The sequence below is a fragment of the Colletotrichum destructivum genome, chromosome 5, assembly GCF_034447905.1.
Source record: "Colletotrichum destructivum chromosome 5, complete sequence".
Lineage (NCBI taxonomy): Eukaryota > Fungi > Ascomycota > Sordariomycetes > Glomerellales > Glomerellaceae > Colletotrichum > Colletotrichum destructivum.
Window position 1 is genome coordinate 4,687,270 of NC_085900.1, and position 21,279 is coordinate 4,708,548.

Below are 21,279 nucleotides of genomic sequence, written 5' to 3' on the forward strand. Positions count from 1 at the left end.
AATGGAATAGCGCTTCTCCTTCTTTTTCTTCTTCTTTTCGCCGACTTATACCGAAAATTCCGGCAAACACACACGCGCGCGCGCGCGCACACTCTCTCTTCCTTTCTCGGCTGTGTGCTGTAACCCAGCCCCTCGTACCCTTGCGGCGGCGCTTGGCTATGATGCAGGTGCGGGGAACCCTTGGGTTGTCAACTACGTCGATATATCCAGAGGAACGGGGGGGTAGCGGCTATGCGGTTGCGTGTGCGGAGTAAGTGCAGTCCATCTCACGACGCTGTTTACATACAATGGACGAAGGCGCTTCGGACGTCGCTGGTTGGAAGAGGGGCCGAGGCCGGGGCATTTGGCCAGGACCGGTGACGAGGGAGGCCAGCGACGAAGCAACTGCCGAGTTGCTCGTACTTACTTACATGTTCAGTCAGTGGTCAGTCAGCCAGGGTCTCGGCGGTGAAGGGGGAGGTAAGTGGGCGCGTGGGCGGGCGGGTGACGCTCCTCTTGTCACCTTCGGGCGGCCGAAAGCAGAGAGCTGGGGGGGTTTGATCCATGCAGGGCCGAAAAGAGTGTCTTGGGCTTTCGGGCCCAGAGAACCGGCAGTGTGTGTGCATGTCGGGTCGGCGCGTTGGTTTTTTTTTTTTTTTTTTTTTTTAAAGGAGCGTCTCTCTCCCTCTGGTTGTCGCTGTCTCTCGCCTGCTCACTTTCCATTCGGCGGAGCATGAGACAGGTTCCAGGTCGCGCAAGACATGGACCCAATGAGGGAGGTGGAAGCGCGGGGGACAAAGAGGATCGAGGGATGCCGGGTTTGCCGAACGGCCCCGAGTCTGAAGACGGAGTGGTGGGCCGCTTTCGAGGTGTTGCTCGATCGGCGCCGGGCAGGAGTGAGCTTAGTGGGTGAGATTGAGAGTGAGAGTGGGAGTGAGAGTGATGGTGAGAGTCAGAGTGAGAGTGAGAATAAGCCTGACAGAGTGACGGAGAGAGAGAGAGGGAGACCAAACTGAGGCATGCGATTTACAACTGCCGACCCTCGATCGTATCATGTCTGTTTCCAGCGTCCTATGGCGCACATCATCCACTGCCCGCCCCCGCAGATAACGTCTTGGGCTCCCCAGCGGTGGGTCGCCGACGGATTGTCTTTTTTATTCGTTCCGATCACAGACAGATACAGAGCACTTCCTCGTACAGATACGGCTGTCCGTTCTTCATCGGACATGCCGCGCCCTGGTCCGACCATCTGAAGTCGCCGACGAGCCCTCCTTTCGGCCAACAGCATCCGCACTTGGGACCAGAGGGGGCTCACGTTGTCTCCTCCCTCTCTTCCGTGACGACCGAGATTGCATCTGCCGAAGAGCCCATCCCATCGTCAGTCGCGGCCAAGTCCAACTGACCTCCCACCCACCTACCTACCCACCCATCCACCACCACCCCTCCATCTCCATCCGGGGTCGGCATGGAGGAAAGGGGGGTTGCGGGGACCCGCGGGGACATGGCATTGGCATTGGCATGATCCCACGCGCGCCGCACGCTGCAAATCCTGCGTCTGTCTGTCTTCCCTTTCGGCAGGCATCTCGGTTGGCGATTTGGCGTAGCTTTCCTCCCTGCCCCGTCCCATCCTTCATCATTCCCGTCCCGGATGACAGCATGAGCGACCGAGAGACCCCTCAATCTGGCTTGTTCCAGCAGAAGCTGCATGTCTCATTAGTGTCAATGACAGCATCCGCTCGGACTCCTCGGCCCTCGGCAGCGGGAACGCCTATCATTCCCTTCCACCCCTTCAACTCCATTGTCGGCAACTTCGCCCCCTTGGTGATCATCACAAGGCGACAGCAGGCAGCGAGTGCTGTCCTTTTCCGGACCGCTACTGCACGGCGCAAATGTCATCCTGCGGGCTTCCGAGTGGTCGCCGCCGGCCGTGGTACCTGAGGGGGTGAGGGGTGAGTGTCCGGGGATTGCTGCGTAAGCTGCGGCATTCCATTTGTCCAATCGTCCATCCCTTCGGACGGGGACACCAACGACAGATGCTCGCTTCGATCATCTAGTCGCGATCGAAATGTCGAAGCCGTCTGTTCTTGGGGGTCACCCTGCGCTACCCGTTTGCCGCCATGGGGGGGCAAACAATGCTAGTCCACGAAGCTACAGGGTACACTTCTGTGTGACCTATCCTACATGACGGAGGCACGGAGGCTAAAGATTAGCACAAGAATTAGTCGTCAAACGTTTGTCTTGTCCAGACTCGCGGGTCCCGGACGGTTTGGAGAGTCCTGGTCCAGATCGACCCGAGCCACTGACCGTCCTGTCCGTCCATCGGTATCCGTAACTCGTGTCTCCTGGCTTCTCTCTCTCTCTCTCACACTCACCCCCCCCCCCCCCCCCCCCCCCCCCAATTCAACTTCAGCCTCTTCCGCGTGGGTGGCTTTTCTTGTCTTTTCTTGTCTTTCCTCCCCTATGTCAATTTTCCTGTCTCCATCGGCACGGCGCCTGTCATCGCCATTCCCCTTTCCCACGGCTCTCTCTCCCAAGAGACAACGTAACATTCCTAGTCCAAACCCACTTCGATAGATATTAGAAGGGGGGGGGGGGGAATCCGTCAGCCCACCCAGGATCCCGGAACCTGTAGAAACCCTTGCGAATCTTAACTCTATTCCCTCCCGCTCTTGTCTCATATCGCGATAGACTTGAACAATTTGCCCAAAACGCTCCCCGGCTGGGAACACCAACAACACTCTGGACGGCAGGAAACTCTCGTCGAGGCGCTGAACCCACTCAAAAGTCACAACAACAATCCACCACTCTGTACATCTGCTCCGGCTCCGACTACTTGTACTGTGTAATCTTGGCTTCCACCAAGGTCGCTTGACCCAAGAGGCCCAATATTACTTGCTCGTCTGCCGCGCATCGGACAAGGAACGCCGCACAGTCGCAGCTGCACGTCGACCCGTACGGCATGCTCCCCCCCTCCCCCCTTCCTCTACCTCTCCTGCATACCTCTCTGCCCCATACCCATCTTGGTTGCCATATCCCGGGATAGAACCCTGGTAGTAATCTGCGCTTCGGCAACTCACCCGGGAAGTCCATCGGGCCCCCCTTGGTTGGCTCTGCTCCGTCTTATACCAAAGTAGGACCGACCCTGACATCGTCCTCTTATACACTTCTCTTTCTCTCTCCCTCTTTCCCTCCCTTCCTCCTCTCAGGACAAAAACACCTCCCATGACAACACACGCCCTGTCAAGATGCACGGCATTACGGAAACGATAGTAGAGACCGTCGCCCAGCACTGGCTGTCCATCGGCCTGTCGCTGGTGGTGACCTGGCTGGTCAAGAACCACTATAACAACGGCCTGAACAAGCACCCGGGGCCCTTCCTGGCCTCGCTGACCGACTGGTGGCGCTTCTTCGACGTCAAGGGCTGCCGGCCCGAGGTGACGCACCGGAAGCTGCATGAGCAGTATGGGGACGTTGTCCGTCTCGGGCCCAACACGCTCTCCTTCGCCGACCCGGCCGCCCTCAAGACCATTTACGGCCTGAACAAGGGCTTCGTCAAGGTAAGATAATGGGATCCGCTTACCATCTATCTTTGCCACGACAAGAAAAGGAAAAAGAAAAGAAGAAAAAAAAAAGAATGAGAAAAAAAAAACTGATGTTGATTAGTCCGACTTCTACATTGTGCAACAGTCCATTGCCAAGGGCTACAGGCTTGAGTCGCTCTTCAGCACGACCAACAACGACTTCCACTCGCAGTTCCGCCGCTGCGTCAACTCGGCCTTCTCCATGTCAGCCCTCGTCCAGTACGAGCCCTTTGTCGACAACACCACCAAGCTGTTCCTCTCGCAGACGGAGAAGCTCTTCGCCGGCAACCCGCTGGGCTGCGACTTCACCACCTGGCTGCAGTTCTACGCCTTTGACGTCATCGGCGAGATCACCTACAGCAAGCGTCACGGCTTCATCGAGAAGAATGAGGACATTGACGGCATTGTCGCCTACCTGGGCAAGCTGTTCCTCTACGTAGCACCGGTGAGTAGTAGTGGCAGTAGTGGCAGTAGTGATAGTAGTGGTCTCGATGGCCGTGAGTACACACAATGCGACTAACACCCTCCCCCTTCTCCACAACAGATCGGTCAGATCCCCTTCCTCGACCGCCTCCTCCTCAAGAACCCCATCTACCTGAAACTCTCGCAATGGGGCTTCATTGACGCCACCTTCCCCGTCGCCCGCTTCGCCCGCGACCGCATGGCCGAGCGCCTCCCCGAGCTTGACGGAAAGGAACCCTTGCTGCCCGTGACCTCGGGCAAGAAGCTCGCCGAGCAGCCCGACCTGCTGTCCAAGTTCCTCGCCGCGCGCGAGGCCCGCCCCGACTTCATGTCGGACGTGCTCGTGCAGACCATGGCCGTGAGCATGGCCTTCGCCGGCTCCGAGACGACGGCCATCAGCCTCGCCGCCGTCTTCTACTACCTGCTGCGGAACCCGACGGCGCTGGCCCGGCTGCGCGCGGAGCTCGACGACTTCGCGCGGAGCGGCGGCTTCAGCGACTCCGAGACAGGGCTCGTGACGTGGGCCGAGAGCCAGAGGCTCGTCTACCTCGACGCCTGCATCAAGGAGGCCTTCCGCATGCACCCGGCCGCCGGCCTGCCGCTGGAGCGCGTCGTGCCCGAGCAGGGCGCCGAGATCGCGGGTACCTTTGTCAAAGGCGGCACCATCGTCGGCTGCAGCGCCTGGATCATCCACCGCCGCCCGGAGATCTGGGGCGATGACGTCGACGCGTACCGGCCCGAGCGGTGGCTGCCGGACGAGGGCCGGGACCCGGTGGCCGAGGAGAGGCGCATCAAGGAGATGAACGGCCACATGTTCCAGTTCGGCATGGGCAGCCGGACGTGCATCGGGAAGAACATTTCCCTGCTGGAGATCTACAAGGTCGTGCCGAGTTTGCTGCGGAGGTTTGAGGTGAGTAGTGTTTTTTTCCTTCCTTTCTTCTTTGCCTGCCCAAGCGAGGTGCGATGGCTTGGTAGTATGTACCATGTGTGGCTGACCATTTTGCTCGCAGATTTCGCTCAAGGATCCGAGCCAGGAGTGGGAGCTTGTCAACGCGTGGTTCGTCAAGCAGAACAACTTCCAGGCCAAGTTCGAGAGGAGGGAGATCGTCAAGGCGGACGGCAGCGAGAAGGTCGAATCATAAAAAAACGGGGGAGGGAAAGGGAAGAAAGGTGGTGGTGGTGGTGGTGGTGGTGGTGATGGTGTACGATGGCTGATGACGAGCTTGATGACGTGAATGATGATATATACACACATATATATACACACCCTAGACGTTACAAACCAAAACCAGATCTGTCTATACTGTCTACGTAACACCGTGTCTGATGGCCCCCTTTCTTGTCGTCTAACGAAATCATGACAGAAGGTCTAGCTGACAGGAAACCACGGTCTTCTGTCCATCGCATTGCTTGCAGATGGAGTTTGTCTATACTCCCCCAGCACAAGGCGGACTCCAACCGTCATCTGACGATAGGTCCCATCCCTGGCCACAGAATGATTGTTCCCCTTTGGAGAGGTCTCTATACGATGTTTCTTCAAGAGGTGCACCCCCCTTGTAATCTATCTCGCCCGTTGTTCCTCGCCCCAGTCCGAGTTTATTCCCCCCCCCCCCCCCCCCCCCCCAACCCCCCCCTTCAACTCACTCCCACTCGAACTCGTTCTTCAACCCCTCGACGCCGCTCCCGTCCTCCGCGTTCAGGAACCCGGCGACGCGGCCCTCGGGGTCCCACGTCCGTCGCAGCCCCATCAGCCGCCGGCCCTGCTCCTCGCCCCAGAACCGGGTCCGGCGGTACCGAAAGTCGGCGTCGCCGAGGTAGCTGCCGACGGCGTGCCTCTCGACGCCCGCCATGATGTCGCTCACCCACCCCTGGCACCGCTCGTCGTCCTCGCCGTCCGGGTAGCACGTGTAGAGCGCGAAGTAGTGGTCCGACTGCATGCTCAGCGCCATGTCGGGCATGTCCCAGGCCGTCGCCGTCCCCTCCTTCTTCTCCGCCCCATTCACGGCACCGGCCCCGGCCTGCTGCTGCTGCTGCTGCTGCTGCTGCTGCCGCCTCGAGCACGGGTTCATGGAAAAGTACAGCGCAAAGGACTGCGGCGTCGGCAGCTCCGTGAAGGCCCGCCGCAGCACGGCGGCGACGTCGGCGTCGTCGGCGACGTAGGCGTTCTCCGAAATGTACCGGTGGCCCGGCGGGTTCGCCGCGTCCTGGTCGATGTATTGCCGCGGCAGCGTCGTCGGCGCCGCGAAGACGGTCGACAGGGCCCCCGGCGGGTGCGACGAGTGCACGGGGATCAGGCCGTCAGGGCCGGGCGAGAAGGCGAGGAAGTTGGCCATGACCTGCGGCGTCGTCTGGCCCGGCGGCGTGAGGGCGAGGAGGACGATCTCGAGGTCGGGGGAGGCCTTGGGGGAGACCTGGTGTTTTGTTATTTTTTGGTTAGTTTTGTTCCCAATGAGTTGGATCAGGGAGGGGTAAAGGAGGGAAATGACAAAAGGAGACATGGAGCTAGGATGGGAGGGGAAGAATATACCTTGATCACCCAGTTCAGGATCTCGTCGAAGCGGTCGAGGGAGTAAAAGTACAACGACTGGAACATGCCCGTCAGGGGCCGGGTGCGGAGGTAGAAGCGGGTGACGATGGCGGGGAAGCCTGTGATAGGGTCAGCACATGAAAAGGGGGGACAAAAGTCCCAAGAATCAGGAGTCCGGCCCCAGCATCACGTACCCGGCCCGGCGCCGCGCGCGGCCCAAAACAGGTCGGCGTTCTCCGTCTCGGAACACCGGAGCTCCCGCGCGTCGGCCGTGACGACGTCGACGGCCACGACGTTCTCGCACGCCCAGCCCCAGTTCTGCCATCGGGTCAGCCGGGTATTACTTTTCATCTATCATACGGACATCCCAGAGGGTCCAGAAGGGGGGGATCTCTCTCTCTTACCTTGCAATTCCATCCCATGCCGCCCTGCAACAGGAACCCGCCCAGCCCGACGTCCGGGCAGTGCCCGCCGGGGAACCACCTCCCGACGCCCTCGACGCTGTCGTCGCCGGGCCCGCCGATCTGGCCGGCGAGGTACTCGTTGAGCTCCCTCCCCGTCCGCGCGGGCGCGACGGCGACGACGCCGGTGGCCGGGTCGTACACCATGCCCTCGTCGCTGCCGCCGCCGCCGCCGCCGCCGCCGATTCCCTTGCCGAGGCCGCCGAGGTCGAGGAGCAGCGCCTCGTCGCGGACGGACCAGGCAGCCCATGAGTGGCCGCCCGAGCGCACGCTGACGCGCCAGCCGCGCGAGGCGGCGAGGCGGACGGCGCCGACGACGTGGGCCTTGCGCGTGGCCTGGACGACGGCGACGGGCCGCCGCGAGAAGTCGCGGCGCGCGTTGAAGACACGGCCCCAGACGGCGGTGGAGTACTCGGAGAAGGGCGTGTCCTCGGCGTACAGGATCGGCAGGGGCGGGGACGGTGAGTGCGCCATCTCTTCTTTTTAAAGGAGGGGGAGTAGCTTGTCTTGGAGGGAGGGAGGGTGAGTGGTGTGTATGTGTATGTATGTACGCGAATGTTCCGTCGGCAAGAGTCCGTGAGAGAGGTGTTGGGCAATCGGGAGAGTATAAGACGGTCGCGTCCGGGGACCGAGGTCTCTCTCTTCAAGGATCGGAAATGACCACGTGCCAGAAATGAACGATGGGAATAGCCAACACACATACACACACAAGAGTGAGTGAAGTCTTTCGTCACTGGCAGCTGGGCAGGGCCCCGAGAGCGTTAGTTAGGTCCGCGCCGTGGATGGATGCCAGACAAAGATTCGAGAGAAGGCTCGAACCGACAAAGACTCTAAAAACATGAAGAAGAAAAAAATTGAAAAAAGGAAGGACTCGAACGACCAGACGTTTGGGGGTCCAGAACGTGTCTCGACTCTCCTCGTCGCGATGTGGCGGCGCCTCGCGGGGGGGGGGGGGTTCTTCTTTTTTCTTGAACCACTGAGATACGTCAAGAGAGACCCTTTTTACCTTTACGTTCCTACTTTTCCCCCAAAGTCCTTCCCCCGCAACGCTCTTCAACGCGAACAAGGAGACGAAAGACCAGGCCCTGCCTCCCTTGACTACTGGCTGCCCTTGCTGGAAACGGATGCTGGCCACAAGGAGCTCCTGGACCAAGCTTAACCCGGATAAGCTTCAAGGCAAACGCGCCGTGGGGGAGAATCGAACGACACAACGCCCCTCTCGGTAGATGCCGACCGTGGGCCGAGAGGTGGTGGGAAGTCCAAAAGAGTCGAAGGAGTTTGTTGGTGGTGGTTGTTGGTCCGTTGTTGTACAAGACACCAGTAAACGGAGTGATGATGGTTGAACCGGCTCTCGGGTCTCCTTTTCCAATGAGGTGAGAAATTCGGAATCGAAATTAACCATAAAAGCACAACGGTAGAGAACGCACAAGCAAAGCGTTTCTGCGTTATTGCAAAAGACAAGTTTCCCATCAGAGTCGGTCACCTCGGAGAGCCTCTCTCCACTTGCACACCGGGTTCCAGGGACCACCCCCACTCTCCCGGGAGTCCAGCGCGCCATGCCGTTCGTTCATTTGCCCCAGGAACCAGTTAACTGTTCCATGTTTCACGGGATGCGGGGAGGTCACACAACTCGCACACTGAACTGTTATTGCTGGCTGCTCACTCACAACACCATGCTCATCCTCATCATTCCTCCCCCCTTCCCCCCTCCCCCAGTACTCACATTCATACTTACACTCTCATCCTCACCGTGTCATTCACACTCATGTTGAGGACTCACACTCATCCTCACTCACACCCCACATTCAGCCTCACTCACACTAACAGACACGCGGACTCAAAAATCCGCCCTCGCCCACCCACCTTGAGCTTAAGCTTGAGCTGATGGCGGCCTTGAAGAGGACCAGACCCCCCCGGGCTGACCGCCGACGAAGCCTCCGTGGCGCGCATATCCATCTAGGACCAAAGGGCCATGGACCGCACTACCAAGTTAGTTGATTCCCTTTTCTTCTTCGCAAACAAGCCAGCCCAAAAGGGCACTGCCGCCTCTTGTGGTCTCGCCCGGGCATCACGTGCGTCGACTTGTGTCCAGTCACCGTCACATCGTGCTCACCCACTCGCGGGCCTGGTCGGCCTCCATCGACATCCCCCCATACCTTCCATTCACCCTGTTGGAGACCCTCGGACGGCAGATGTTGCAATGAGAAGAGGAAAAAGGGGGTATCGTCCATTGCTACCTCGTCCCGTCACATCGCACACCGCCTTCCTCCCTAATTACATGGCCACGCCCTTACGACGCAACGCAGAACCACACAGCACGGCTCTCTCTCCTCTTTCCTGCCACTTCTCTCTTCCATCTCTCTGTCTCTCTCTCTCGTCTCTTGCAAAAGTAACTTGGTACCAGTATGCAGAACAAGCAACTCTTTTCTCCTCTGCTTCCTCGACGTATGCCAGCGCCCAGTAGTGTGCATACTGTCTGACAATGAACAATGATGATAATAAAAATCCACCGTGCTGTGTATTAAAACAAGAAACCTCGACCCGGCCGTGCGGGCGAGGAGAAGTGGCCAAACAAGCCCTGCGTGCGTTGTGAATGCGAAGCCGTCAGGCTGTGGCGAGCCTGCTAGCCACCATGCCAGACACTCTCTCGCCTTTCCAACGCGTGTGCGCGATGCCGTCAGTTGTCGACCCGTTGCGGCTGCTGAAAGTCCGTGATGGACTCCAGCATGGCCAGGTTCCTCTCCTGCATGTCGCGGTCCATGTTGTGGATCTGGTTCGCGTTGACTCTAGCTCGTTGTAACTGTCATGGCACCCACGTTAGTTTTCCCCCGTCACATTCTCTCAAGACATAAAAAAGGGAGCATCAAGCAGGGCGGTCGCACCACAGCCAGTGCCTCGGAGGAATGGTCTTCTTCCTCACCTTCCGCGGGCTTGTCCGCTGCGCCCTCCGCCTCGTCGTCGCCGTCCGCGAATCTGCTGGCCGCAAGACCCTTGGGCTTGGCAACCGCCGCGTTCGCCTGCATCCGTGTTAGCCCCCGTCTTCTCCAGTGCCTTGCCGTGCTGTGTCGTGTCGTGCCGTGCCGTCCATCCTTACCTTGGCCTCCGCGATCTCGGCGTCCTTCACCTTGAGCTGCGCCTGGAACTCCTCCACGCCCTTCTCCTTGTCGGCCAGGGTCTTCTTCAAGCCCTGAATCTCCTCTTCCAGGATCCGACGCTTGGTCTGCTCCTCCTCCACAATCTTGGTCATCGTGTCGTCGAGCTCCGCGTAGTCGGCCTTGTGCGTCTTGAACTGTCTGTCGGCCTCGAGCTTCGATGCCTCGAGCTCCTTCTGCGCGAGCTTCAGGTCCTCCTTGACGTCCTCGACCTCCTGCTTGGCGGCGACGAGGCTTTTCCGCACAACGTTGGGCTCCTCCTCGAGCCCCTTCTTGACGTTGTTGAGCTGCTCGCGGAGGTTGTCCGCCTCGGCCGTGTCGGGCGTCTTGTTCTTGACGGCGTCGAGGGCCGCCTCGGCCTCGGCGCGGGCCATCTTCTCCGTCGAGATCATCCCGCCGAGCTCGCCGCACTCCTCCTCAAGCTTGGCCTTCTCGGCCTCGGCCTCGGCAAGGGAGTCTTTGACGGCCTTGAGTGCCGCCTCGAGCTCCGTCGCACCGGCCTGGCTCTTGGACTTCTCGCTCTCGGCCTTGGCGACGGATTGCTTGGCCTCCTGGAGGGCGGCCTCGAGCTGGGAGTAGTCGGCAGAGATCTTGGCCACCTCCTTGGCGAGGGACTCGCTTCTGGCCTCGTACTGGCTCGTCAGCTCCTCCACGACCTTGGAGTGGGCCTTGTTGATCTCGTCCAGCTCGGCCCGCGCGCCCGAGGAGCTCTGCTGCTTCATAGCCTCCACCTGCTCCGCGTGCATGGAGAGCAGCTTCTCGACCTCGGCCGTGTGGCTGTCGTCGAGCTTTCTCTTGGCCTCGGCAAGAGCGGCGGCGCTCGACGTCTCCGTCTCGCGGATACGGGCCAGCGCCTCGTCGAGCTGGATCTTGAGCGTTGCGAGCTCTTCCGAGTGGGCGCTGTCGCCGGCCTGCTTGATAGAGGCCAGCTCGGCCTGGTGAGCCTCGAGCAGCTTGGCCTTGGCCTCTTCGAACTCGGCCTTGTGCGATGCGGCGAGCTCCTTCTTTGCCTCCTCGAGCTCGGCCTGGTGCGAGGCAATGAGCTTCTCCTTGGCTGCTGCGAGCTCGGCCTCGTGCTCGGCGCGCAGCTTCTCGGCGGTGGACGCGAGCTCCTCCTGGTGGGCTGCGAGGAGCTTCTCCTTGTCGCCGGAGCTCTCGGCCAGGGCCGCCTCCTTTGCACTCGCAATCTCGGCGAGCAGCTTCTCCTTCTCGCCAGAGGTCTCGGCTTGGAGCGCACCAACGACCTCGGCGTGAGACGCCTTGAGCGCATCAATCTCTTTAACCAAGCTGGCCTCGCTGTCGCTCTTGAGAATGTCCAGCTGCTTGGCGTGGCTGTCCTTCAGGCTCTGGAGCTCGGCGAGCTGGGCGTCCTTGTCGGCGGAAGCGCCGCTCTTGGCACCCTCGAGCTCCTCGGCGTGGCTGGCGCGGATGGCGTCAAGAGCCTTCTGGTGCTCGGCCTCCTTGGCCTCGAGAGCGGCGACGGCGGCGGCGAGCTCGGCCTTGGCGGCCTCGAGGGCCTTGGTGTTGTTGTCGGAGGCATCGGCGTGGCTCTTGGTGAGCTCGCCGTGCCGGGCCTCGAGCTCGTCGTGCGTGCTAGTGAGCTCGGTGTGCTTCGACTCGAGGTCGCCGAGCTTGGCGGTGAGTGTGCCGTGCTGCGATTCCAACTCGGCGTGCTGCGACTCCAACCCGGTGTGCTTTGTCTTGAGCGTAGTGTGCTCCGTCTCGAGCTCGGTGTGCTTGGCCTCAAGATCCTGGAACTTGCGCTTGAAGAAGGCATCTCCCTTGAGCGACTCAATCTCCTCTTCGTAGTCCTGGGACACCTGTTTGAGCTCGGCGTCGTGCTTCTTGACCTGTGCAGAATGCTCGGCCTTGGCCTTCTCGAGAGCCTCATCCTTGGCGGCGATCTCCTCCTTGATGCTCTCGATCTGCTTCTGGAACTCGAGGGCCTCCTCCCTGGCCTTGGCGACGTCCCTCTCGGCGGCTGTGAGCTTGCTCTCGAGGTCGGCGACGTTGGCTCGAACCTCGGCCAGCTCGGCCGTCTTGGCGTCGAGGTCGGCCTTGGCCTGCTCGGCCACCTTTTCGGCGGCCTCGAGCTTGCTCTTGAGCTCGGCAATCTCGGTCTCGACGGCGGCGAGCTTGGCCTTGTGAGACTCGACCTCGGTGTTGACCTTGGCCTCGTGGGCGGCCTCGAGCTCGTTCTGCGAGACCGTGAGGCCGTCAATCTTCTTCTGGAGCTCGGCGACGGCGTCCTCATGGCTGGCTTTCAGCCTGGCCAGAGCCTCCTCCTGGTCGGTTGTGGCGGACAGACCCTGAGACAGCTCGTCAGCGTGCTTGGCCTCGAGGGCGGCGATGGCCGACTTGTGCTCCTCGGTCAGGGAGGTCTGCAACTCCTCGATCTTGGCGGCGTGCTCGTCCAGAGCCTTTTGCAGGGCGGACTCGCTCTCGTTGAGCTTCTGCTCGTGCTCGGCCTGGAGGGTCTCGAGGGACTGCTTCAGGTCGGCGAGCTCCGCCTCGGCGGCCTCCTTGGCGGCGACAGCCTCCTTGTACTCGCTCTGCTGTTTCTCGTAGTCAGCATCGGTGGCCATTAGATGTTCATTGGCCTCATCCACCTGGTTCGCGAGCTCGGTTTGTTTGGCTTTTAACTCGATAACCTGGTCCTGGTGGGCCTTTTGAATGTTGAGGACAGCATTCCTCACCTGCACGGCATCCCTGTTCACTCCGTCAGAGTACTGCGTGAGCTTGTCCTGTGACTGCTGGACCTGCGTCTTGAGGTCGCTCAGCTGGGACTCCTTTTCGGCCAGCTGAGTCTCCTTCTCGACGAGCTGGGCCTTGAGCTGTTCGACCTCCTTGCCGAGGGCCTCGGACGCACCCGAGGAATCCGGACGGATCGAGGTGCGGGATCTCGGGGCGGCAGCGGAGGAGGCAGCGGAGGTCGAGGCGGTAGAGAGACGCTTCTTGGCCTCGGCAACCGGGCCAGTAGCAGCCGACGAGCGCGAGCTGATGGAGGAGGGGCGAGGAGCGACCGAGTTCGGGGTGCGCGACACGGTCGACGAGGGCCTGCCGGAAGTGGAGGTGGTCGCGGAGGCGGCGGGTTTCCTCGCGGCGGCGGCGGAACCAATGGTCGAAGTCCTCTTCTCCCTGCTGGGCGAGCCGACAGCGCTGGCACCGCTGCTCGGGACGGCCGAGGTGCGGCGGATTGACCTCTTGGACTCATCCTCAGAGGCCGACACGCTGGGTCGCGAGCGGTGGGTGGCGGTGGACGAGATGCTGCTTGCGGGCTTGCGAACGGTGCTGGTCGAGGTGCTGGAGGTGCCGCCGGGAGGACGGGTGGGGGGCTTGGCCAGGCCGCCGGCGACGCGAGTGGTAGCCGAGGAGGTGCTGGCGGGCTTGGTCGCAGTGGTGCTCGTCGACGAAGCGGTGGTGGGACGGCGAACGGTGGAGGAAGTGGCGGTGGCAGCGCCGGAGCTCGAGCCGGGCTTCTTCAGAGAGGAAGCCGTCGAGACGGTGGACTTCGTGCTCGGGGAGGACGGGGCGGGCTTAGGAGTCTCATCGTGCTGGACGACCTCGAAGCTGCCGGCGTCGGACATTTTGGCAGTAGAGGGGATCGTGTGACGGCGAGGAGGGAGAGAGTCTTTGTCGATGGGTGGGGTCTGCTCACGCGTGTCAAGGTCAGCTGGAGGCGTTCGAAGAGAGGAAGTCGGATAGCCGCAGTAGTTGGGAGACACAGCAAGGATAGAGTAGGTAGAGTGGAGGGAGAGGCAGAAGGGGACGATCTGGCTGGAATCACAGCATTCCTGGCGGCAGAAGGTATTGGAGAGCTGCATTGGCGTCTCCAAGAAGGCAATTGGGTGGTAGGACGAGGGGGATTGAATAGGTTGGATCCGTAGTGTAAAGAGGTGAGGTTGTCCGGTTTGCGACTTACCTCGCGACACGTCGTGTTTGTGTGACCGGACCTTGGGTCCCCTTTTCTTTTCTTGTCTTGTCTTGTCTCGAGTTTCCTCCTTTGCGAAAGCTTTTGGAGCTTCACGGCGGTGGGGAAGTTAACAAAACAAAACAACACAGGGAACAATTAAAGAGAGAAACCCTGAGATGAGACACGAAACGACACTGGAGAATGTCGTCGTATCTGCAAGACTGGGAGAGCTCTGATCAGGGGGCGAAGGCAGCTGAACAGAGGCGGGAGAGAATAGTTTGGGGGAGAGAAAAAAGGATGGATGTCGGTGTCGGTGTCGGGATAGAGAAACAGCAGAGAGAGGTAGGGAGGCAGAGACGACGGGGAGGGAAGAGGTGAGGTGTCTAATTAGGTAAGATTGTAAGGTACCCCGTACGTCCTGCCAGCTGGACGAGGGCATGTTTGAAGGGAAAGAAAAAAAGACAAAATAAAAAAAAGATGCCTCTAGATGGGCGTGTGGATGCCCCTGGCTGTGTCCAGACTCCAGTCTATCGTCTATCTCCAGTCCACCGTCTCCAGTCTCCAGTCCCCAGGACCCTTCCTTTCCTTAAGGTAAGGTAGGGAGGTATGTAGCCATACATCCCGTTTCTTGCCCAGGTACCGAAACATAAGGTGATTAGTTCGGCAGAATAAAGTGATGCATGCATTGGGCGCTGCACTAACACTAATCGACAGGTGGAAGCATTGAACACGCACACCCTAGGTAGTAAGTAGTCCGGCCTGCCCTGCGGCAAAAGCACTGGGCACTGGGCACTGGGCTCTGAGCACTGACACCCGACGGGAACAGGAGCCAGCCAATCTAGCCAACAGCAGCAACACCACGTATTTACAGCAACAAGGGGGGAAAGGGGTCGCAGACATGTGGCGGTCTGTCAGATGGCCACTGGCCACTGGCCAGCAGGACATGTCACCTTGGACATTCACTCCGAGACTTTTCTCTCTCTCTCTCTTTCTCTCTCTTTTCCCTCGTGAGGTACGGATATCCGTACACCAATCGCCACGAAACCAAGGTACCCTACCTACCTTAGGTAGGTATGAGAACATGACAAGTCTGTCAGAGCTCAGCGGGAGGACTGACAGCTGTGCAGCAGCGTAAACTGCGAAGCTAACAGTGAGCCAGCCCGTGGACAGTGCCAGCAAGGGCGGCTCTCGCTTCGGGAGCTCGGGCAGTGGGTCGACCCATTTTCCGCGACCTGTCATTTGCTGACTCCCGTCAGCTGTCCAATCAGATGGTGAATCTCTCCATAGCCAAGGTACGTGTCTTTCTATACCAATACGTACCTTTCATACACCTACCTAGGTACCTAGGTTAGGTATCTAGCTCCAACCATCCTCACCTGAGTCGTCTATCACCTATCACCTGTCATCTTGCTCTCTCTCTCTCTGTCTCTCTCTGTCTCTCTCTCTCTCCATTGTCAACGGTGTACGGCCTCATTCTTCCAGTGACCTGTGAAGCGCCTGTTCCATCACAGGTTCACGACCCTTATGTAACCCGTGATCAGAACCAAGAAAACACATCATGGGCATCGACGCAGGTAGGCCATGCACGGGGAGGGGGGGAGGAGAGGGGGGGCTACAAACATCCAAAAATCCTCGACCCGGATCGGATCCAATCGCCTGATCAAATCAATGGGCACCGACTCGCGCTTCCAAAGCGAAAAGCCACCCCGAAGCCATCACGAACGGTGCCCCTGGACTAGAACTGACTAGCAATCACCAATCAAACCTACGCGCGCGCCATCCGGACTTTATCTGTGCAGACTGTACAAAGGTACTTGCCAATTTATGTTCCATCAACTCACCAACCATTCTCTTCTCTTTTCGGCCTCGCGGCTGGGGGGGAGGAATCAATTACATACGATTGCGGATTGAAATGGGGGCAATGAGTCCATGACACTCTTCACCCGCCAAATTGATACGGAAATTGGCTCTCAGGTGGCTCGGAATCATCGTGGCCCCCCCTGTACTTTATTCACTTGTGTCACTATCCGTCTCTCATCCTCTGATGTCTCCATACGGATCCTCTCTCGCCCTCTCTCTGCTCATCCGCCTCGTGACCACCTGTCCAACCCGCCTGTCCAACAAACCTTCTGAACCCTTACAGAAGTATGTCTTGGATCGCATGCCGCAAAATGCAAATCATCAGCCTCATTCTTAGGGGCTTAGGGGTCCATCCCTCCCGGGCACCCTGCCTTGACTGCCTAGTACATATACCATGCCTAGGTATACAAAACTAAGCCCTCGCGCTCTCACTTATCCGCCCGCCTCACTGATGTCTTCCAACCGTGACAACCTCGCTGGGATCCCTCAGTCTCCCTCTCTCTCTCTCCAGCCAGCTCGTACTCTCAGTCAATATTAAGCCCTGAATATGTCTCACATGCAAAAACACACTGATCCTGCCTACCGGTGGGTGTGTAACCACCAACTCCCACAAAAACGCCTCCGCTACCCGACGCCCCTAAGCGTCCGTCCGTCCGTCCACGACGTGCTGTCAAATTGTCCCACATGTCCCTCATTCATTGTGGCTGCAACCCCCTTGATGTTTATGTGGCGCCTCGCTGTTGACTATTTCTGTAGACGGCTACTGGCAGCATCGACAACACTACCACCATCATGGCTTTGCTTTGCCTAGCATCCCCGACCGTGACTACTGTCGCGGTGGGTTGATATGGCCAGTCAACATCAGCATATTGAACAAATAGTCGACGCAAAGCAAACCCTTCCCTTCATTTACTCCTAATTACTTGGTACAACATAACATTTAACACATCCCATCCATCTTCATTCTAGTAGTCGTCATCCGAATCCGTGTCCTCGTCCGGCACGAGCGCACGGTATCTCCGGCTGGCGAGGTCCTCCTCAATCCCACCCTCGCTCTCCGGGTCCACGTATCCCTCTCCTCCGAAAAGGCTCAGCGCCACGGGGAGGAAAATGAGCGCGTGCGTGCCCGCAAACACGACGAGCGCCAGCCAGACGCGGAAGTAGTAAATCTCAAAGATCTTGGACCGCGTAAACGCGAGCACAAAGACTCCAAGAAGCTTGGTGACCGTGATGCCCGAGAACACGGAGCTTCCCACGTTGACCAGTGCCGTCCATGCGCGCGCGTCACGGCCGCGGAAGCGGTTCTTAGCACGCTCCATGACGGTCCGCGAAGGGAACATGAAGGCCCTCGCAATGTGGGCGCAAAACTCCACGCCGATGCCGACGCAGATGATGAGGTTGACGAGCGAGACTGCGTTGAGCGACACCCCAAACACTGCCATCGCGCCAATGATGTCGACAACGGTCATGCAGACCGTAACCGTGACGACCAGAGCAGTCATCAGGGACCCCAGGAGGATCGACGCAATGACAAAGATGATGGCCACCGCCGAGCCCAGGAGAGCGGCCGTCAGCGACACGATGCTGGCATACTGGTCGAAGAAGATGTAGAAGAGGCTGTAGGGGAACACCTCTACGCCCGTCGTGCGCGTAATGTCGGACGCGATTCTTCGCGCAGCCGACATGGCGTTGATGAAGTCCTCCTGGCTGCGCAACGGCGTGTGCATCGTCCTAAAGTGGCTGGCGGGAATCGTGTCCTTCTCCGAGTCAATCACGACCGCTTGGCCATATGATGCTTGGCCGCCCAATGGGCAATCGTCGTTCGTTGGCGCCTTGAGGAACTTCTCGAGGTAGTGGATGAACTCGCCATCCTGCGGCATGCCGGATAGAGTGATGTTCCATGGCGGGTTGCGGTCGGCAAAGCATGCCTTGCCGTTCTCCACGCAGCAGGAATCGCCGAGGTCGGGGTTGAGCCACAGGAAGTAGTCGTCGATCCAGCTGGCAGCCGGCGATGAAATGTACGAAACCTCAGGACGCTTCCTCTCACCCTCCAGGATGTTGGCGAGGGAGAACTGGTCACACGTCGTGAACCGGGCGCAGATCTCGCGTTGGTTTTTGCGCGCTGTGGCGTTGAAGTCCCTGGTGACAAAGTAAACGGGAGGACCGGTCTCCATGTACTTGTACAGATCGTTGAAGTAGGGGATGAGGTAGGACCCATCGGGAATGGCGACACGCTGGTCCAGGCCAAGCTGGACTTCGGGAATGAGAGCAATTCCGGCAGCAAAGAGGCCGAGGAACACGGCGATAATGATAGCCTTGGCCTTCTTTGCGAGGATGGCGGGAGCGTACGTCCGGCGGATGAACTGCTGCAGCCAGCTCTCCTCCGGCACCTCGTAGAACCGCGCGTTCGCGTTTCCGTTGCTGCCACTGAGGTGGACACGAGCGGACTTCACTTGGAGGCAGGGGATGCAGTCCGCTCGGTGGTCCTCGACGCGGATCTGGTTCATAGCCAAGACGGACACGAACAGCGTGATCTGAAGGATGGCGTTGATGAAGACGGCGCCGGCAGCGTAGGCGGCAAAGTTGCGCACTGCAGGCATGCCAACAAAGGTTCCAAGGGCAAAAGCAACCGTCTCAGTCAGGGCAGAGAAGAGGATGGAGGGCCCCATGCGGCCCAGTGCCTTGGCGATTCGCTCCTCCACCATCTCATCAGGGTGGCTGACGTTGACGCGCTCGAACTCGTGGACAATCAGGAAGATATTGTCAACACCGACAGCGAGCACAATAAAAGGGATGACCTCGGCGATGATGAGCGTGGCCTTGAGCCCGAACCAGGAGAAGAGACCGATAGAGGCGCTGATGGACATGAGGACGATCAAAATGCCCACGACGCCGAGTGAGAACTTGGACTGGACCAGAGCAACGGCAGGGTTCCTGATCATATCTCGGAACGACAGCGTGGTGGATCCGAGAGCGAGGGAGGCGTAGAGGAACATGATGATGTAGCTAATGATCACGATCTTGGCATCCGTGTTAGTCGACTTGTTCAGCTCCTGTTCAAGACTGATCTCGGTAGAGAAGGAGAGGCGGAGACCGCGCTCCTGGGCCTCCTGCTGGACTTCCAAAAGACGATCGCGGAGAGCAATTTCCCAGTCCATGGCACGCTCAACAGCAGGGCTGCCCTCAGCAGCATTCTGGACAACCCAGGTGACAGTGATAGCAGTGGCATTGACGGGATCATCCTTCCAACCGCCGAGGATCATGTTGGGCTCAAGAGGCAGACCGAATTCGGGGCGACACTCAACAGGCGACTTTGCGCACTGTCGGAGCTGATCCTTCCAGTCATTCTTCCCGACGAGCGAGGGATCGTTGCCGAAGTAGGCCGCGACGGACTGGACAACGCAGGCATTGCCGGTAGGCTTGAGGCAAATGTCGTCGAGCGTGGCACCAAACTCGGGGCCCTTCAACTGCAAGACGCTCTTCTCGACATCCATCCACCAGAGCAGCGTGTCATAGCTCAGAACGGGAGCGGGTTCCTTGGAGTGCTGGTCGTTGACCAAGAACATCTTCTCGGCGCGGTAAAAAGGGCCAAACTGTTCATCAAAGAAGGCCTTTTCCTTGGCGGCAGGAGAGGCAGGGCTGACCCAGAGGCGTGCAGGGTCGCGTTCGAGGTCAAACCTGACCCATCCGGCGCCAAGAATGATGACGACGATGAGGGTAACACCAATGGTGATTCCTTGGTAGCGTGCTGCCGCGTGGCCAAGCTTGCTAAAAGCAGCGTCGCACCAAGTGTTGATCTTGTAGAATCGTTGGGGCCGGTCAAACATGGCGCCGTTCTGAACCAGGTCGCCCTCATCCTCGTCGTCACTGGGAGACGCATCTTGCAGCAGCCTGAGGCGCTCGCTTTCTCTTCTGGCACGGCGTCTCCAGACGACGTGTCCGACGACCCCGGCGATCGCAACGAACAAAAGAATGCTGTAGGTGAAAATGGCTGCGAAGGAAAGGCAAGGCAGAAGGCCGACGTGGCATTCGCCGGGTTTTGAAACAGCGGGGAGCTCCGGACAGACGGAGGGACAGTCGACACATGCGCAGCGGTAGTTAGGGTCCTCGTCGTTGCACTTTTTGGACTTAAGGTCGCGGGGTGACATGCCGGGCTCGTTGTACTCGGTGGGGAAGTTGATTTGGAACGGAGACCCGATGACCTTTTCGTCTCCCAAGAACTTGAGCAGCTGGGTGTAGTTCTTGGCGCCACCACCGATAAAGTCAATGGCTCTCGAGTTAGAGGGTCCAAACTTGACTTCCTTGCAACTGTCGAAGAAGCCGGTGCCATAATCCTTTGAGATCAGCTGGTCCAGCTCCGTGACCATGGTCTTTTTGTTCTTTTCCTGTGTCTTTGTGATGTTCAAGAAGAGAGACTGGTCGGGAGAGCACGTAAAAGTGCAGAATAGGTTGAAGAAGTTCTCCTTGCAAGCCGGGCAAGAAGAGATGATTTGGTTCGGGGTTCCGAGTTCAGAGGCAAGGGATTTGACCTACGGCAGAGCAAGTCAGTAGGCTACTCTGCAACGATGCTCAAGATAAGTACTTACCTGGTCGGCATCGCAGCAGACAGGACCGGAGTTCCATTTCGCTCCACAAAGGTCGACAATCTGCTGTCGCAGCTTCTCATCAGGCTCCTCAGCCAGGCCGTTGTCGGGGCATGGCAGTTGCTTGCCAAAGAAGCTCTTGGAGCCGCAGTGACCGCGCATGGCACACCGGCCAGCTTCATGCTTTGGTGTGAATGGCTCTGCTGACGCGCTGCTGCTTAGACCAGCCAGCAGCAAGCTGCCAGCTCCAAGAAGCTTCCATAGCGTCATCGAGGTTATCGTCTCTGCCGCTCAGCGGCTACGTCGGAGCTATGGTCGGTACTCGGTTGAAGCGTTGGGATGTGCGAAAGCGGACGACAGATAAGCAGAATAGAGAAGACGACGTCCGTAACAGCCAAAAATCGACGACAGCGACGACGACGACAACAGCGGCGATGGGAGATGGGGATGCAGGATGGGGAAAGAGGATGGAACGTACGGATGTTGGAGATGGCTGATATGCGACACCACGATGCACAGAGAGAGGCTAGGTACTTGGTATCTGAATGTACCGCGGTACCTGGGATGAGTAGGTGGGCATGGTGGCAAGGAAGGTACCACAACCGGCTGTGAAGGAGCTCCGGTACCTCCAACTGCGTGCCTGCGTCATCCAAGTGCAACCGTGTGTGTCAGTGGGTGGCTGCCCGGCCCATCCTGCAGAAGTGGGACACCAGCTACTGAGCCGGAGCATTCCATTGGCGGGCCTTTTTCCAGCCATTCCG

The 21,279-nt window shown here is 59.1% G+C and overlaps 5 protein-coding genes across 5 annotated transcripts; 2 read left to right on the forward strand and 3 right to left on the reverse strand.

Annotated features, from left to right (window-relative positions):
• Nucleotides 1-287: 287 nt before the first annotated feature.
• On the forward strand, nucleotides 288-1,381 carry CDEST_08971 (uncharacterized protein; the record flags this gene model as incomplete). Its single annotated transcript, XM_062925130.1, has 3 exons — nucleotides 288-459; nucleotides 729-888; nucleotides 1,180-1,381. The coding sequence occupies 3 exons, from the start codon at nucleotides 288-290 to the stop codon at nucleotides 1,379-1,381; spliced, it is 534 nt and encodes a 177-aa protein (XP_062781181.1).
• A 1,779-nt stretch (nucleotides 1,382-3,160) lies between these two features.
• On the forward strand, nucleotides 3,161-5,627 carry CDEST_08972 (Putative cytochrome P450). Its single transcript, XM_062925131.1, has 4 exons — nucleotides 3,161-3,536; nucleotides 3,643-4,005; nucleotides 4,105-4,932; nucleotides 5,033-5,627. Exons 1-4 carry the CDS (start codon nucleotides 3,225-3,227, stop codon nucleotides 5,162-5,164), a joined length of 1,635 nt encoding a protein of 544 aa, XP_062781182.1. The 5' UTR covers nucleotides 3,161-3,224; the 3' UTR covers nucleotides 5,165-5,627.
• A 35-nt stretch (nucleotides 5,628-5,662) lies between these two features.
• On the reverse strand, nucleotides 5,663-8,447 carry CDEST_08973 (Putative FAD-binding domain, PCMH-type, FAD-binding, type PCMH, subdomain 1; the record flags this gene model as incomplete). Its single annotated transcript, XM_062925132.1, has 5 exons — nucleotides 8,017-8,447; nucleotides 6,954-7,743; nucleotides 6,744-6,867; nucleotides 6,550-6,668; nucleotides 5,663-6,433 (listed from the first exon to the last, which is right to left on the reverse strand). Exons 2-5 carry the CDS (start codon nucleotides 7,482-7,484, stop codon nucleotides 5,663-5,665), a joined length of 1,545 nt encoding a protein of 514 aa, XP_062781183.1. The 5' UTR covers nucleotides 7,485-7,743; nucleotides 8,017-8,447.
• Nucleotides 8,448-9,687: 1,240 nt separating this feature from the next.
• CDEST_08974 (uncharacterized protein) lies at nucleotides 9,688-13,749 on the reverse strand (the record flags this gene model as incomplete). Its single annotated transcript, XM_062925133.1, has 3 exons — nucleotides 9,688-9,810; nucleotides 9,893-10,027; nucleotides 10,105-13,749. 3 exons carry the CDS (start codon nucleotides 13,747-13,749, stop codon nucleotides 9,688-9,690), a joined length of 3,903 nt encoding a protein of 1,300 aa, XP_062781184.1.
• Nucleotides 13,750-16,839: 3,090 nt separating this feature from the next.
• CDEST_08975 (Putative Sterol-sensing domain, protein patched/dispatched) lies at nucleotides 16,840-21,023 on the reverse strand. The gene is made up of 2 exons (XM_062925134.1): nucleotides 20,522-21,023; nucleotides 16,840-20,464 (listed from the first exon to the last, which is right to left on the reverse strand). The coding sequence occupies exons 1-2, from the start codon at nucleotides 20,786-20,788 to the stop codon at nucleotides 16,901-16,903; spliced, it is 3,831 nt and encodes a 1,276-aa protein (XP_062781185.1). The 5' UTR covers nucleotides 20,789-21,023; the 3' UTR covers nucleotides 16,840-16,900.
• Between the last annotated feature and the right edge of the window lie 256 nt (nucleotides 21,024-21,279).